The sequence below is a fragment of the Amphibalanus amphitrite genome, unplaced genomic scaffold (assembly GCF_019059575.1).
Source record: "Amphibalanus amphitrite isolate SeventyFive unplaced genomic scaffold, NRLGWU_Aamphi_draft 000061F_arrow, whole genome shotgun sequence".
Classification (NCBI taxonomy): Eukaryota; Metazoa; Arthropoda; class Thecostraca; order Balanomorpha; family Balanidae; genus Amphibalanus; species Amphibalanus amphitrite.
Window position 1 is genome coordinate 688,397 of NW_024881557.1, and position 18,078 is coordinate 706,474.

The window sequence follows — 18,078 nt, forward strand, 5'->3', positions numbered from 1 at the left end:
TGGATCAGGGATGTACTGTGTCTAGTCGACCGGGAAAGGGGCTAATTTCTTTGAGGACTGCTTATCATATTGACCCCCGCTGCGTCCGTCCGTCTATCGCAGGTGAACCCTGCGGCGCAGCAGCAGTGGGTGCTGGCCGTGCCCGACTCCCAGATGGCGTTCCACTGGCCGCGCCACGACTGCGACCACCTGCTCTGTGTCAAACTGGCTGACGTGGCCGACTGTCACTGGTCGGGCGGCTTCCTCATCGACCGCACCGACAGCTTCCACATCAACGTCAGGTGAGTGGATTTTTTCAATGTCTGCATTAATCTTAGGTCGGATCGAACACTCATGAAGTTAGGTCAGAGTGTGTTTCTGGTGTTATACCAAGTACAGTATTTAAACGTCTCTGGCCAAAATGTGTTCGATGGCCTAAGTCAGGGATTGTTATTGTCTAAGTTTAACTAGCTAATCGTTATGTCAAGGACGTGGTATGTATGTCATTTTTGCTTCAGATCATGCACATGCTTACCAATCGAAAAAACAGCTGCGCTTGTATTTTCATTGTTCCCTCCAGCATACCGAATTCCGGTTTACTGCCCTAAGTTTTGAAGTCCTAGTCATCATCCTGATGTTCCCACCATACAAATCTCTGGCCCTCACGGCCCATGTATCTCCCTCTCATAACCATCCGCTCCTCTATGTGACAGGGACAAGGACGGCCTAAGTCGCTTCCTGCGCGTCGAGGTGGTCCTCCAGAGCGCCACCTACTACGTCGTGTTCATGGACGCGGACGCCATGCCGCCCCCGTTCCGGGTCGATAACTTCTCCGAGGTCAACATCACTTACTACCAGGTCAGAGAGCAGTTTGATTGTTCGGAAGAGTCGCGTCGACCCTGCGAAGTCATGTGCGTATTATCATGCAGCAGTCATAAGGCTCAATGTTGGAATATGCACAACCTTACGGTCAATGACCCTTCTTTGTTTGATGCATTTGGCGTATTTCTTTCAAACGATAGCTCAGCTTTCGCTGGTTTCCATTTTTTGTATTGTTCAATGCCTCTTCTCAATGTGCCCCGCAGGGGGCTGACCGTGGTCAGAGCCGTTGCTTGGCCGGGACCATTGGGCTCTGGCCTCGCGGCGGCTGTGACTTCGGCCAGTAAGGGGAGTAGCGCCCCCTCGGCCCCAGCTTGACTTGCGTTTGACCTCGGCTCTGATTTGATTGTCGGATGGATTTTCTGCAAGATTGGCCCCGCAGGGGGCTGGCGGTGGCCTGGGTTCCTTGGGCCCGCGTCCTGCGGCGGCCCTGACCTCCGCCAGCAAGGGGAGTAGCGCCCCCTCGGCCCCAGCTTGACTCATGCTCGATTACAACCGGACTCGACCCTGGATTGATAGACGACAAGTCAGACCTTTCTTGGTTTCTTTTTTTCCCTTTGTGTCTGATGAGTGTCTTTTTTGCGCCCGGTTCCGCTCCTTCCGGGTGTTTCTCCTCACTGCCAGCTTATACTGCCTTGCCGTCTTCTCACGTGGTTTGCACTAAGTTTTTGCACTTGTCTGTTGCCCAGCTTTCTTGCGAGCATTTTCATTGGTTGCCTTTTCTGCATTCTCACGCACCGCACGGACACACTCGGGTGAAGTGGAATAGCGCCCCCCCCCCCCCCCCCTCAGCCCTAGATACACATATGTGTAATCTTGACCTTGCCCACATTTGCTGGATTTGATGTTTGCACAATGCCACTGCCAGTCGGCCGCGTTGCCGTCTTCTCACGCGAATTTCTCCTGGCTGGTTTGCACTCATTTGGTTGCCTACCTCATCGGTTTCGCACGCTTCCCAGTTTTTTTTTTAACACTTGCTCATCTTCTCTGTGCACGATTCCATTGCATAATGCGATTCCAGTCTCTAATCGTGCCATCTTCTCACGTGAATTGCTCTTGGTCGTCTTGTACCCGTTTGTTGCCCATATTTCTTTTGCGGTCACCGGCATTGGCTGCGTTTTCAGTCTTCTTGCGCTGTACCGGTCTTGCAGGCTGCTTGCCTCACCGGTTCCGCACGCTTCCCCAGTTTCTTTTTTTTACACTTGCTTATTTTCCTTGTGCACGATTCCATTGCCAGTTTGCTGCATTGCACTCTTTTCACGTGAATTGCTCTTGGTTGTTTTGTACCTGTCTGTTGCCTTTTTTGCGGATACTCGCGTTGATTGCCATATGTGTGATCTTGACTTTGCCCACATTTGCTGGATTTGATGTTTGCCCAATGCCATTGCCAGTCGGCCTCGTTGCCGTCTTCTCACCTGGCTGGTTTGCACTCATTTGGTTGCTTACCTCATCGGTTTCGCACGCTTCCCAGGTTTTTTTTTAACACTTGCTCATCTTCTCTGTGCACGATTCCATTGCATAATGCGATTCCAGTCTCTAATCGTGCCATCTTCTCACGCGAATTGCTCTTGGTCGTCTTGTACCCGTTTGTTGCCCATATTTCTTTTGCGGTCACTGGCATTGGCTGCGTTTTCAGTCTTCTTGCGCTGTACCGGTCTTGCAGGCTGCTTGCCTCACCGGTTCCGCACGCTTCCCCAGTTTTCTTTTGTTTTTTTTTTACACTTGCTTATCTTCCTTGTGCACGATTCCATTGCCAGTTTGCTGCATTGCACTCTTTTCACGTGAATTGCTCTTGGTTGTTTTGTACCTGTCTGTTGCCTTTTTTGCGGATACTCGCGTTGATTGCGTTTTCAGTTTTCCTACGCTGTACCGGTCTTGCAGGCTGCTTGCCTCATCGGTTTCGCACGCTTCCCCCAGTTTTTTTTTTTGCACTCGCTCATCTTCTTTGTTCTCTGGTTCCCCTGGTTTTATCGGTCTAGCCGTACCTTCGGCCCAAAGACCGGGGAGAGGATGTCTGGGCGTTGAGGGGGCTGCCCTGCGGGTTAGTCGGGGCAGCCTTCCAACACATGCCTTTGGCGCCAATCCCCGGATCTGCGGGATGCCCCATGTTGGCCTCGCATGAGGGAAATCGGCCGGTCAGGCGTCGCCCTGTGCAGCACTGGCTAATCGGGGTCAAGGGGGCTGGGCGACGGGTATGCGGGGGGCTGCCGCCGGGTGCAGGGGCCGCCTGATTCCTTCAGCGCGGGGCTTAGCGCCACCGTATCCATGTCCGCGCGCGGGATCAGGTCCGGTCCCGTGCCGCATGGCTCTGCGGCGGCCGCGGCTCACGCGGCCCCGTACCCGGCGGCTTCGTCTTGCTGCTTTTGGCGTCCCGGCCCCCGTATAGTCCTGCAGTACTCCTGGCGGACCACCACCCTACGGGGGAGTGTGGCCGTCCCCCAGTTGGGCTCCGAGGTGGGTGGGAGGCTGCGGGACCGAAACAATTACACTTTCCATGGATTCTCACTTGGCACCCCCACGGACCACAGCCTCGGCTGAACCCCTTGCACCTAGTGCAGTCGGTGGAGCACGACCAAAAGTTCTTATATTCACATCCGACGAACGAAAACTCGCGTCGCTGTCTCCCTTTCAGAGACGAGAGGGCTGTGACAGATTTGGTAAGATTGCGAGGTGTGAAAAACTTAGAGACGGAGGCATCGAAGTAGAGTTTGTTGACGATAGAGAGGCGGAAAGGGCCCTGAAAGCTACTCACTTCACATACACAGTTAAGGATCAGCAGGGCAGAAAGGAAGTAAACCTTTCGGTCAGCGTTTCGCCGCATCGCACGAAAAATTCCAGCCGAGGGGTCATTTTTTGCGACGATCTGGAGGGCATGCAAAACGACGAGATCGCCGAAGGCCTGTCACAGTTTGGGGTCTCCGCCGCCCGCCGCATCTACACCAAGAGAAGTGGCGCTCTCGCACCCACGCACAGTATCATTTTGACTTTCAACTCGCTGGAACTGCCGAGGGAGGTGATGATAGGATATCTGTCCGTGAAAGTTCGACCATATGTCCCGAGTCCCATGCGTTGTTTTCAGTGTCTCCGATTCGGTCACACTCGAGACAGCTGTCGGAACAGACCAGCATGCGGGAGCTGTGCGGCAAATGACCATAGCAGTGCCGAATGTTCGTCGTCCGAGTTGAGATGCGTCAATTGTGACGACTCTCAGACTCCACATTCCTCGTTTGATGGGCGATGCCCGGCCCTCCAGAGAGAAAAAGAAATAATGTCCCTGAAGGTCACCGAAAGGCTGTCATTTCGTCAGGCCCGAGACCGCTTTGCTGCCCTCCATCCCAAGCGGTCTTATGCTAGTGTGGCCAACGGTTCTAGACAGCGCTGCCCCACTGAAACTGATACCAACAACAGCATCGGTCAGTTAATAGCGATTCTGAAGTCATTCGGCTTCTGCTTTGTCCCAGATGCCAACAGTCACAGCAACTCATCAGTTCAACAGGAGCCCCCTAAAGCGTTGTCGTGCTCCGCCACGCAGACGTCGCCAAGCAGGAGGAGAGGAGTCTCGTCCCCCTCCCGTGGGGGAGGAAGAGAGGATGAGACTGGGGCGGGGGTGGAGGCTTCAGCCGCCCCCGAGGATACGGCCACGCCGCGGGGTGGTGAGTGGACCCTCGCCCGGGGTCGTCGCCGGGGCCCGCCCCCACCGCCGCGCTCTGTCGAACGGACCCCGTTCACGTCTCCGGAGATCCGTCGACCCCCGCCCAGGGAGACTGCAGTCATGGCGGCTCTGCGCCGCGGTCGGGAGGAGCGGCTTGAGCAGGACGCCAGACTAGGGCGGAGGATGGCCCAGGCTCTTGAGGAGCGTCGAGCGTCCTCTGTCCGTGGAGGTCCTGGTGGGCCGGGGGCGGCCCCGTCACCTCTGATGGGACCTCCCCCTACCCCTCCACCCCCTCCTCCACCTCCGCCCCCTCCACCTCCTCCGCCCCCTCCACCTCCTCCGCCCCCTCCACTTTCTCCCCCACCCCCGCTCCCACCGCCACCACCACCCCCTCCACCCCCTCCACTTCCTCCACTCCCTCCACCCCATTCACAGCGTCCTTCTGGTGCCCCTCCGGTGCCCGCCTCGGGCGAGGGGTCGGGACCCCGACCCCCGCCATGCACACCACCATCGGAGCCGAGACCGGCGGGGCCGCCGCCCGCCCCGGGCCGCCCCACGAAGCGCACACTTCCGTGGGAGTTATCTCCGTCAAACGATGGTAGCCCCCGCTCGCGGCTGAAGTTTCAACCGGGAGCTACGGGCCGGCCTAGGTCGGCCGATGGACGGCTCCGCGAGGGCCATCCAAAGGTAGCCTTTGGCGGTGGCCCGGGCCCCGGTGGCGAGGAGCATTTTTAAGTCCCCGCCTTTTTTTAACTCAAGTCAAAGTCGCCAGTTTTAGACACCTTTCGCTTACCCCAAGCGCTCAAAACTACAGCAATAACACGTTTTATCCTGCAGTGGAACTGCAGAGGCTTGCGTTCTAGCACTCCAGAACTGCAAGCACTAATCCGCTCTCAGCGACCTTTGGTTGCTTGCATCCAAGAAACCAAACTCAGATCTGAGTCCAGGTTCCCCATGAAAGGATTTTCGGTTTTTCGCAGGGACCTTGCTACTGAAACCGTCGCGCACGGAGGTGTTATGGTTCTGGTCCATAACGCCGTGCCTGCGAGATGTATTGATTTAAGCTCGCCCCTTCAGGCGGTAGCGGTCCGCATTCATCTAGGCCAGCGTGACATCACTGTGTGCTCACTTTACTGTCCCCCTGGCGCAGCTCTTCCTCTTCTGGAACTACGCCGGCTAATTGCCGAGCTCCCTCCACCTGTGATGCTTCTGGGTGATTTTAACTCTCACCACTCTGCATGGGGATGTGATTCTGTGTGTACACGCGGTCGACTTTTAGCGTCCTTGATAGACGAGGAGGGCCTTTGTGTTTTAAACACTGGTGCTGCTACCCATTTCACCATGCCGTCGGGACATTCATCAGTTCTAGATCTCAGCCTTGTCAGTCCACACCTTGTGCCGCTTTTTACGTGGCGAGTGGACGCGGACTCTTTTGGTAGTGACCATTTCCCCATATGGCTTGAACTGCGTGAGCGGCCCTCGGTTGGCTGCCGGCCACCGAGATGGAACCTGCGGAGGGCAGACTGGGAGAAATTTCAAACGTGCTTGGAGGATGCTCTCTCATCTGACCCTACAGATGATCTGTCAGTAACCGATTTCACCTCCTTACTCATTGAAGCAGCCAAGGCATCCATTCCTCGTACATCGGGGGCGCCTTCTCGCCGGCCGGTCCCATGGTGGTCCGATGCGTGTCGAGACGCCATCAGAGCGCGGAAACGAGCGCTGCGCGCTTTCAGGCATAACTGCACCACCGCAAACATGATCGCGTTTAGAAAAGCCAGAGCGTTCGCTAGGTGGACGGTCAAGAAAGCTAAACACGAATCCTGGGTGGAATACATCAGCCAGCTTAACAGATTCACGCCAATCTCCGAGGTTTGGTCCCGTATAAAACGTATATCAGGTCGTTTCTCCTCATCCCCTCTTCCTGTTCTGAGTGTGTTTGGCAGAAATGTGTTGAACCCAGCTGATGTAGCGTACGAAATAGGCCGTGCGTTACATGACCGCTGTGTCGGTGACTGTTCTGACCCCGACTTCGCCCGCCATCGTGCTCGGTGCGAATCGACTGGCGTCAATTTTAACACATCACAACATTTTAGCTACAATGATCCCTTTACTATGGAAGAGTTAAAGTCCGCTATAGGTGGCCTGAAGTGTGTCGCAGAAGGCCCTGATCTTGTACACAATGAGATGCTTCGGCGTCTCCCGTCACCGGGACTTGAAGCATTGCTCCATCTTTTCAATGCGCTCTGGGAAAGAGGGCTGTATCCCGAAACATGGCGGACGGCCATCATTATCCCGGTGCTGAAGGCTGGTAAAAGCGGGCTTGATCCGCTTCACTACCGCCCTATTGCGTTGACATCTGCCCTGGGCAAGCTGCTTGAGCGAGTTGTAAACGCGCGTCTCGTCTGGTTTCTGGAGGAACAAGGTGTTTTATCTAACTCGCAGTGCGGTTTCAGAAAGTATCGGAGCACAGTAGATCACATTTTAGCCCTTGATACCGAGGTTCGTTGCGCATTTAGGCGGAAGCGACACATTGGTGCATTGTTTTTCGACATTGAGGCTGCGTATGATACCACTTGGCGTTTCGGTATTTTACAAAAGCTTTTCAAGTACGGTATACGCGGTACAATGGGCCATTTCCTCGCCAGCTTTTTATCTAACCGGTCTTTCAGAGTCCGTGTCGGTGGCAACCTCTCAGAGCAGTTCCCCCAGGTCAACGGTGTCCCCCAAGGAGGAGTCCTAAGTGTTGTGCTGTTCGGGGTAATGATTAACGATATTGCCGATCACCTGCCCCCTTCCATTGGCCGTGCCCTTTTTGTGGATGACTTCTCTATCTGGGCCAGTGGTGCAACCACACGTATAGTAGAGAGACAGCTCCAGTTGGCAATTAAAAGATTAGAAAACTGGAGTGCTGTTAACGGACTACGATTCTCGACAGCCAAAACTGTAGGTGTCCACTTTTGCCGTTTTCGCCGTAATTGCCCTGACTTCTCTGTCAGGCTAAGGGGTGCAGTGATCCCTGTGAAGTCGGAGGTGAAGTTTCTTGGGATGGTAATAGACAGCCGTCTTACCTACCGCACTCACCTGAAAGAGCTCCGCGACCGATGTTTTCGAGCTATGAATGTTTTGAAATGTGTTGCGCGTACCTGCTATGGGGCGGATCGTAAGACACTGCTCTTGCTTTATCGTGCTCTTGTCCGTTCTAGACTTGACTACGGCTGTTTTATATACGATAACGCCACGGAGACCTCGAAACGTATTCTGGACTCTGTGCACCATACTGCTCTTCGTATTGCCACTGGTGCGTTCCGGACCACCCCAGTAGCCAGCCTCCTTGTAGAGGCCCACGAGCCACCTCTTGCCTTGCGTCGCCAGCTACTGGGCATGAGATATACCATAAAACTCCGCCAGTTGCCTTCCCACCCTGCCTATGATGCAGTTTTCTCACGTGCCAACCTGGCGCTTTTCAGAACCGGAGAAGGTGCACGTACTGTCCGCTACCCCCCTTTCTGCTCTCGTATGCAATCGCTGCTCTCGGAAGCTCAAATTAAACTTCGGGGGGTCATGCGTAAGGAGTGGCCATCTGTCCCACCGTGGAGACAAGTCCCGCCAAAGGTGGACCTTTCCCTCACCGATGTGAGAAAAGGCGACATCCCTCCAGCTGTTTTAAAGGCTCGTGCGCTGGAACATATTTCAAGGTACTCTGACTACATAGCCTGTTATACTGACGGCTCAAAGACTGATGACGGTGCCGGGTGTGCTTTCGTCTGCGGCGACGCTGTGCGGTGTTTTACCTTACCTAAACATGCATCCGTTTTTTCCTGCGAATTGGTCGCTATCCTCAAACTCCTGTGTTTTATCGAGATTAATCCCGCTCGGTCATATGTTATTCTTTCTGACTCATTGAGTGGTCTCCAGTCCTTGTCACAATTCTACCCTTCTGACCCCCTCGCACAGGAGATTCTTCTTCGTGTGACAGCCCTCGACCGAGAGGGTACGTCGGTGTCTTTTTGCTGGATCCCTAGCCACGTCGGTATTCACGGCAACGAACGGGCGGACCGAGCTGCGAACCATGCTGCGCAGTATCTGTGCTCCCGCCGATTCCCTCTACCCGCCAGGGACTTTGTACCGGCGGTGGGCTCTTTCCTCCTCGGAAAGTGGCAGGAGGCCTGGAGCCAATCCCACGGTAACAAACTTTTACGTATCAAGCCAGGTTTAGCTACCTGGTTGTCGGCCTCACGCAGATCGCGACGCGAGGAGGTGGTCCTCTGCCGGCTTCGTACCGGGCACACTTATGGCACCCATGGGTTCCTTATCGGCGTTGGCTCCAGGCCTATTTGTACCAGATGTGGTGACCGACTTTCGGTCCGACACGTCTTGGTCGAGTGCCCGAGACTGGACGCTGAGCGATTGCGGTTTTTTGGATTGCGTGGCCCCCAGCTCTCTTTGAGAACACTTCTCCGCGACGACTCCCCTTTTCTCGATTCCGTTCGCCTCTTTTCGTTCATCACGGCCTCCGGGCTTCAGGTGATTTTTAACCCCCGACTTTGAGGAAGATTGGTTAGATATGGGCGCCATATAGCCTCGTTGCTGGTGCGCCCTAAAACACCAAATCATCATCATCATCATCTCTTCTCAATGTGACGCATCGCTACATGAGGCCATGCTCATCGTTGAACTTTGTCTGGTAGCTCGCCCTTCCCAGACTCCCAAAGGCTGAGTCTTTCCCTCCGCTTCCCCACCAGAGCGGCACCCAGGAGCACTACCGCCGGAGTGCGGTTCGGCCGCGCTGCTCGGCGCCCTACGCCTGGGACATGCCGCCATGCCAGCCTCAGAGCCGCCCCACGCTGACCGTGGTGGCACCCGGCGGACAGGCCGACACGTTCGACCTCAACCAGCTCAACCAGCGCAAGACCCTACACTACGACAACTTCATGTTCATCGCCTTCTCCGGCACTTTCGGAGGGTGGGTGGCGCACAGTCTCAGAGGGAATGGTGAACAATTGAGTTGTGTGAGAGCATATCCTTAAAAAAGATAAAATGCAAAATATCAGTTGTGGTGAATGTTCCCAATGTATGAAAATATGACCATGTCTTTCGTTTCGTGACCAAGTGAATCCACATACCATTCTTACGGTTTGGAATTTTTCCCATGCTTGACCAGCCTCAGTGCCCGCTGACCCGTCCCTTGTACACCCTCAGTCCGTCGGGCGCGGCGTTCGACCCTCAGAACGTCGAGTGTCGTCAGCTGGTTCTGGACGTGGCGGACGGAGTGGTGGTGCTGCGCAGAAAGGTCAGGTTTCAGTGCTTAAGTATTACTGTCAGGGGGCGTGGACTTCAACTTTGGTTGGTGAGGACTACCCTGAGTTCTGTATTCAAGAGGAGCGATGGGCTGGGAGACTCGCAGTCACTTCATGAGTTGAAAGTTGAAGCTGGTGCTCTCAAGACTGGAGGGACGTACTGAAAAAAAGTTTGAATTGTGAGGAATTCAATGAGACTTGATTATTATAACCATCATGTGAATTTGTATTCCCGCATGGCCCGCTCTCTAACGAAATAATCGTTGTTGGTTAGCTGCTGTAGCGTTCGGTGACGCTTTTTATGGCAGTTGGGTGTCGAAACGCCAATTTGTTTCTCTCACTGGTCGTGACACACTGTCGTGCTGTCACCAGGAGCCCGGTGTGCGGTCCCAGCTGTGGCGTCACCTGCCCACCGGTCATCTGGTGCACGAGGGTAGCAGCCCTCCCCGGGACCTCCGTCATCCGGAGAGCACCGACCGGCTGATGGTGAGCGGACGGAGCACTGACACGTTTTGCTTCGAATTGACATAAATATTATATCGCTCTCCTTGAAACAGCTGCAATTTTGTTCGGCTGCAGCTGTTGTTGGTCGCTAAACCTGCCAGGCATTGTTTCAACTGAGGTGTTCTAGCATTGGGGAAGTGCTTGAATCCTTTTCTGTCGCGGCCTCTCGGTTTTGGCACGGTATTGTTCGACTTTTTCGATCTGGCTCCACCTAATCTTCGCTTACTCGTCTTGCAATTATCAGCTGTCTAGTGTAAAGCCTTGTCGGTACCTATTATAAGTTGTTGCGACCTGCTGTGATCGTGATGTGACCTCGCTCCGTTATCTTTAGGTGCTGGACATCGCCACGCCTGGTATCCAGCCATACGAGTGTGTTCCGCTGCGGCTGAGGCGTCTGGATGCGCGCCGGCAGTTCACGCAGCGCTGGCAGTTCACTGCCGACGGCCGGCTCTGCTGTCAGCACCCCAACCTGTTTGTGCAGGCCCAGGACGGCTTCAGCGGTCTGTGCAGAGGTGAGAGGGAGGGAAGGATTTGAGCGGACTGGGAATATGTGGGTTAGATCGGAGACTGGTCTGGTCAGAACAGCTGCTGGTGCCAACTTTAATACACATTGCACATGGCCACGTGCAGCCCCGAATCATACTAAGTTCACTATCACACATTCTTCAGTTATTCAAATTACAATGTGCTGTCGATGTCGAACAGGCTACTTTTTGCCCACGCCCCTGTCCAGTCCGCTGTGTAATCCGAGTTATGTGCGTTTTATGTTACTTTATTCATTCAGTAAATGTCGTTTCCGTTCCCTATTTGTTCTCAGCGGGAGGCGGCGGATTAAGATGGCAGGCCTGTGCGTATAATCTGTCTGTATGCATGCTGTCGCCTCGTGTGCGTGCTGTAACAGTGTGGCCGGTGTGGTGTGTGGTGTGTTCCTGTGGTCTGTAGCTAATCCCTAGTGTTTTCCCCTGTACTTCGCTCTAAAATTATCGTCAGCAATCCATTTAGAATGGCTTGCTGTGAACAACGCGACTCGCAGGAAGGGAATAATGAACTCCGCAATCTGATAATTTGATCTTTTTTAGCTCCGTTGTGTACCAAACTAATTGGTACAGGCAGGCAGTCTTCGGTGGTGAATGAAATAGACTTGCATTTGAAATTAGATGCATGCTTGGTCATCTTCACTCATACATGGTACTTAAAATAGCCGCTTAGTCCTAGGAATGATTTTACAGGTTTGATCAGTAACATACCTTGATCTGTGTCATCAATTTACTTTTTAACATCGTAAAACTAATGAGGCCTCCTGATTAGCCACCCTATCGAGTATCTGCACACCACTCCTGTCTGTACGATTCACTCTGCTCCCATCCCGCCTATCTAACCGCCCCCTTCGTCGGCAGGGAAGCACGCTGTGCTCGGCCCGGTCTCTATCCTGCCGCCGGGCAGCCCCATACCACCCGAGCAGGCCGTCCAGCCGCAGATGCAGTGGCCCGGCTCCGGGGAGCTCACTGTGAGGGTAGTGACGGACGGACCGACGCGCGTGCTGCAGGTCACAGACGCCAAACCCACCGGCAAGGTGAGGGGAGGGAGGAGGGGAGTGGGGAGATGCGGGGGAGGGACGGACCGACGCGCGTGCTGCAGGTCACGGACGCCAAACCCAGCGGCTAGGTAGGGGTGGTGCTGTGCTTTGGGGGGGGGGGGGAGAGTCGGCAGAGGGGATGGATGCAGGAATAGTGGGGTGTGGCATGGTGAGGACTGGGGAGGTGCCAACAGTGCGTAGATACACTTATTGGCTGTAAATGTAGTTACATGTCCGCCATCGGATAGGTCAAAGATGTATCTCGCCTTCACTCCCATCCATATTCTCTCCACACGGCCTAACCCCCTGCCCCTCTCCTTCATCAGCCGACGTTCGCGCGTCTGGACCGCGACTGGCTGGTGGTGGGTGAGAGCAGCGGCTCGCGCCTGGTGGCCGCAGCCGGGTCCACCGAGGAGCGGCCGGCCGCCGGGCAGACGGAGCTCACCGTCAAACTGCACCTACCGGCAGGTCGGTCACCGCGCGGAGTGGGGGTTTAGGGGGGGGGACTGTAAGACAGGGTGGTGGACGGGGTATCTGATCAAGTTTGCTTGACTACGAAGTCTGATGGCGATTTAGACACTGATCTCACTTGTGTGATTTGTTTTGCCGCTTTATCTTTTTTTATAATGTGTTCGTCTTTGATGAGCTTGGCGTCATATACTGGTGTTGAGCTGCTGTTCAATAGAAACGTGTACTTTCATGTCAACTCATGCCGCCACCTCATCGCAATATTTCCCCCTTCCCCCAGGTGTCGGCGTCAGCCTGGTGTCAGCCACCCCGCCGGCCGAGCTGCTGTACCTGTACCTGGGTGATATCGCGGCAGAGTGCCGGCGCACCGCGTCGCGCCTCTCCCTGGACGGTAGCGTGCGTCACGTTCAGGCCGACTGTCAGCTCATAGACACCCAGGCGCCCTGTGTGCTGCATGTGACGCCCGGAGTGGCTACGGATGATAGGCGACACCTGCCAGCTGTCTGTTTTGCCGTACAGAGTGTACCCAGCGCCTGCGAACGATGGAGGATCCTGGAGGTGAGTGGGACCTCTAAAAGGGAGTTGAACGGTGATCTTTGGGGGTTGTTTCGAAATGAAAAACAACGCATAATTTTGATCGCTAAATTCAAAGATTTTTGGGAAGCACAGCGACCGTGTGGATATGTAATGAATTTGATTGCTGTAACTGGGCGTTCAATCGCTGGAGTTAACGACAGTTTTCCATAACTTTTGTCCGGCAAGTATTTGACAGAATCCTCTGACGTTTGTTCCTCTATTATTTGTCTGACCGGCACCCGACGTTCAATGACCTTTGTTCGTCTGTTCGTCCGTCCAGCACCTGGTGGTGTCGGTAAAGGACCTGACCCTGACGCTGGAGGAGCGGCTGCTCTACCACCTGCTCCACTTCATCGGATACAAGGACGACGCGTGAGTATCCATTCCGTATGCGACGGTTTAAGGACGTTTTACGAGTTATCGTTTATCCATGTCGGCTACAGAATGCCCAAAAACGCACTCCGGTACTCAAGGTCTGCAGGGAATATAAAGAATACGTTTAAACTTGGGAAATTTCAACGCATACTTATGTGTTTGATTTTGTGTTCCATCACCTAGTCAATTATTATCCGTTTATTCGAGTGTTCTTCATGCGATGCCTAGACCGAATGGAATGACCGGCTGTCTGAAGCTGTCGACGAGACTCACAAGAGATGACTTAGAATGTGAGATCTGATAGGGTAAAGTGTGAACGCATTGCCTGTTTAAAATAGACAGTTGTTTTTGTGTTAGTGCCGGGAAGGAGTCATGATGTGAGCAAAAACTGTTCTCTGGCGCTGGTCCAACCGCCGGCCGCCCGGTAACAGATGACTGGGGGACAAAAACGCCTGGCAGTGGGGAGAGCTGGCGCTTCCGCCAGTCGGTCTGTGAAGTGGTACTGAAGTCGGAAATTCGTATCGAAACCTAATCTGAACGATAGACAAGCTGAACCACGGGCTTGTAATAACCCTTAGCTTGCTTCTGAAAGTTCGGAGATAATTTTTGACCCCTGATTAATTATAAGTGACTTATTAATTCCGCTGAGGCAGAACATATGAGATGGCCCCTGTTCCTGTGTGACAGCTGTGACATAGCCCCAAGGCCCGAGCCTTCTGACAGTTTTCTTAGATGACCCCCTGACCCTGTGACAGCTCTGTGATGACCGCTGACGCCTTATGACAGGTCGGAGGTGAACCAGCTGGAGGAGTCTGACCACGAGACGCAGCGGGCCCTGAAGGCGGCCACATCGTCTCAGAACACGCGCTACTACTGCCGCCTGCTGCAGCTCGCCCTAAAAAAGGTGCGCCCGGCGCTATGTGGGGAGGGACATGACTGGGCTCACAACGACCGTCTCACAGGCTAAATGCTATTTTAGCTACAAATTACGCTACCAGTATAACGCCTTTTGGGGCGACTAACGGAGCGAGCGAGAGGGTGGGCCTTGCACGTGCGAAATTGCGAGGGGGTACCTCCAACTGACTTGTGCACGGCACCCTACTCACCGGTCTCTAGCGATGTGCCAAATTTGGGCACAATCGGCCCAGCCGTTCTCGAGATCTGGAAGCGGCACCCTGCACGTGCGCACGTGCAAAATGGGTCCCAACTGACTTGCGCACGGCACCCTACTAACCGGTCCCTAACTGTGTACCAAATTTGAGCGCAATCGGTGGAGCCGTTCTCGAGATCTGGAAACGACCCCTGCACGTGCGCACGTGCAGCAGCGCCCCAACTCTGGCACATGGATATGCAGTGCCTAGTGGGTGCCTACCTACATGCCAACTTTCAGCGCAATCGGCCAAGTAGTTACCGAGATATTGCAACAATTACAAAACGGACACCTCTTCGTTTTGCACGTGGCACGTGCATAAGGGGTCACCCACATGCATCGGGAATAGTCCAACACTTGGTAGAAGGAATGAAGCTACCCTACAAAAATTGCCGCGTGTAAATCGGTCAAGTGGTTGCTGAGATATAAGCCTCGCAAAAGCGTGACCACGGCCGGCCGCTCATACTCAGAAATTTCCGTTAATCTAAGGAAAGACTACGCTCGCTTCGCTCGCTCCGTAACAATTTATGTACGATATAGCTAAAATGCTGTATTTAGTTTCCCGTATCAATGCTGCGGTTAATAACGAATATATTCTGATCAGCACATGCATTGCGTCTTCTGTCCGGTGGCTCAGCTTCATTTGTTGATGTTGGTATATTTTCAGCGCATCTATCATGCGGCAGCTGACAATTTAAATGCGCTGCTTTTGCCACCATCGCCACAATCCTCAACGGACACGTTCACTGATCTTGCCAGTAAGTACAGCACGGATTTAACCCCCTCCCCCGTGACCCGTTCCCCAGGTGCGTCTGAGCGTCCTGACCTCGGCCCGGCTGCGCCCCGAGCTGGCGGCCGTGCGAGCCAAGTTCGGCCGGCGACTGGTCCAGTTCGAGGGAGCTCACGTCGAGCTGGATCCGTTCGTGCGACATCACCCGTTCGAGACGGCCGCCAAACTTACTGACTCCGTGCTCGAACACTACAAGGAGGTGAGACAGTGATGGGGTCATGACACGTCCGGCCGTATGCTTGTCGAATGGGCCACGCATCCAAGCGTTCGTTTTTTTTTTAGTGGTGAACTTAGCTTTGTCGATTTTTACAGACAACTGCCCAGTCCAGTTCCTACAACCACGATTTTCACAAGTAAATATTCGCGCGAAACTTTAAGCGTGCAAACTTTTCTCACGAAGTCCTCATCACTCGCCGTCTCCGCTAACGCTCCACCACCCTGTGTGCGCCTCAGGAGCTGAAGTCTCAGGCGGCCATCATCCTGGGCTCCACTGACTTCCTGGGCAACCCGCTCGGCCTGCTGAGTGACGTCACGGAGGGCGTGTCCGGTCTGGTGCGCGAGGGAGACGTGGGCGCGCTGGTGAAAAACGTCACCCACGGCGTGGCCAACTCTACCGCCAAGGTCACAGGTCAGTGGACACTGGCCAGGGACATCTCAAAGGTTACGGTTATGTGGCATGGGTCATAATTATATTAGTGTTCAAGGTTACAGGGCCGTATCCAAAGTCGCAGGCCAATGGCGAGCGCCATCAGCTCTGCCCCGTGTCCAACTTGTCTTGCCCAGTGAAAAGGTCAACCGAAAGTGCCGTTTTCTGGACAAGAGCACTTATTCCAGCGTCTGGCCCATAACTGTCCTGATGCGTGTGAATGTGAATCTCTGCTAACCTCTCTCGCCCTCTCCCCAGGCTCCCTATCGGACGCCGTCGGCTGGGTGACCATGGACGAAAAGCACGACGACAGCCGGCGCCGCATCCTGGACAACCCCGGCACGGACGACCACCTGATGACCGGCCTGCGCGGCTTCGGGCTGGGACTGTGGGGCGGCGCCTCCTCGCTGGTCGTTCAGCCCATCCAGGGCGCCTCCGCCGAGGGAGTCTGGGTAAGTGGCGCCGACTGGCGCGTCTGGTGGAACAGTGGCGGATGCCGTCCATTTTTGGTGAACTCGTGGGTATTAATGAGTTTTTTTTTTCAGGCGTTCGTGCTGTTTTCCCTTCATCATGCCTGATTCCATTTTTTTATGAATCTCCGTTTTACTTATGCTTTCGTCGTTAGGTGACCATTATTTACCCCGCGCCCCGCGGAGACTGTGTTGCTACGTCAGTCTTCTAACCGTCCTGTTGTCCGCAGGGATTTTTCTCCGGCATCGGCAAAGGTCTGGTGGGCACGGTCACCAAGCCGGCGGTGGGCTTTCTGGACCTGGCCACCGGCGCCGCCAAGGCCGTCAAAGACACCAGCAGCGGGTGAGTTAGCAGCTTGTATTTTATCTGGCCGTTGATTAATGCAACATAAATTCGGCAGTGCAATCAAATATCGTCAGTGTGTTAAAGGTATGTTGTCACTGTTGACAGTTCAGTTATATGCTTTGATATGCTGTACGATATAATATTGAGAAGACACACTAGACACTACCACTCATATGCCGTTAGTGCTTTGGTTTTGCACCAAATATTTCGCCCCATGGAACCTCGAAGTCGCTTGGGGCTAGCTTTCTCCCATTCTCGATGAGCTGGCCAAATACGCTGGATTTTGATGAAGAAGCTGGTGGAGCTACTTCTGCGTCTACGGCTGAGTCCGACTCTTCTGCCGGGCCAGACGCGCGTCCTGCGACACACCCAACGTGATGGGGACCAGCTTCAGGAGGGGCTGTGGCGAGGATAGCGGCGGAGTTTCCCCGGATGATTGCTATCGAGACTCTTTGTAGAAGCCAGGACACTTCTCTGGGGTCCTTAGTCGCCGCAGAAATCCGACCGCCGATATCCCGAAGCAGCTTTGACCCTGCTTCTCCGACTACGCCGGTAGTCTCCACTGCTACTGGAGTGAAGATGTAGCGGTCTGCAAGACTGGCGTAGCGCATGCGCTTCAGGTTCTCGGCGGCGGCTGCAGCTGCGCCGGGATCCACTGCACACTTCACCACGTGTGACTCAGCAAACGTGTCAACGCATGTGGCGTCCCATGTGAGGCTTCGACCGGCACTGAAGGGGAACGTTGTCAGTCCGTCGGGGCGCCTTCCATCTCCTCTGTCTAGCCCCACAGGTTCTAAGACCGATGGTACGCCAGCGCTTGCCAGTGCTCGTTTAATGACGTCATTTAGGGCTGCGTGCCGTGGGAAGCGACCGGCGCTCTTCTTGCATGATAGGCCGTGGTGTCCCAGCCTGTCCACAGGGCATCCACATAGCTTGCATTGGTGGGGCTCACAGATGGGCAGGCCTAGTCGGAGGGCTACCGCTATACGAATGGTCTCGTCATCAATGTACAGTCCCAGGCTGGGGATTGGAGGTGCTTGCAGCCAGGTTGCAGTATGCGGCATACAAGCAGCACCGAGACGAGCGCGATGTATCTGATTGGCTCCGGCGATCAGGCGGTTAGCGGTGACAGTTGACGCGATGTCGTCCCAGGTCTTTTGCAGGCTGGCCGCCGGGCGTTCTGGAACAGTCTCGATGCCAGTGGCAGCCATGAACTGCTCCGTGGCTGGTTGCAGTGCCGCTGGCTCAGGGCCCGTGAAGGTTGAAGGGCAGATAGATAAGACCAGCGGTGCTGCAGCGGTGAGAGACGACAAGTAGCAGGGCAGAGCGAGAGCGTGCACGGAGCGCACGCCGAGCCCGCCATGCCT

General features: G+C 54.7%; 1 protein-coding gene across 1 annotated transcript in view; it reads left to right on the forward strand.

Moving 5' to 3' along the window:
- The window catches only part of LOC122378560 (vacuolar protein sorting-associated protein 13D-like), a 56,454-nt gene that overhangs the window by 34,995 nt on the left and 3,381 nt on the right, over positions 1-18,078 (forward strand). The window contains exons 40-54 of the mRNA XM_043359766.1: positions 103-281; positions 693-837; positions 9,256-9,476; positions 9,713-9,803; positions 10,183-10,296; positions 10,646-10,826; positions 11,712-11,887; positions 12,217-12,358; positions 12,639-12,916; positions 13,215-13,306; positions 14,096-14,213; positions 15,266-15,448; positions 15,703-15,877; positions 16,154-16,347; positions 16,596-16,708. Of these exons, the coding sequence (XP_043215701.1) occupies positions 103-281; positions 693-837; positions 9,256-9,476; positions 9,713-9,803; positions 10,183-10,296; positions 10,646-10,826; positions 11,712-11,887; positions 12,217-12,358; positions 12,639-12,916; positions 13,215-13,306; positions 14,096-14,213; positions 15,266-15,448; positions 15,703-15,877; positions 16,154-16,347; positions 16,596-16,708 (2,402 nt within the window). The remainder of the gene's footprint in view (positions 1-102; positions 282-692; positions 838-9,255; positions 9,477-9,712; positions 9,804-10,182; positions 10,297-10,645; positions 10,827-11,711; positions 11,888-12,216; positions 12,359-12,638; positions 12,917-13,214; positions 13,307-14,095; positions 14,214-15,265; positions 15,449-15,702; positions 15,878-16,153; positions 16,348-16,595; positions 16,709-18,078) is intronic.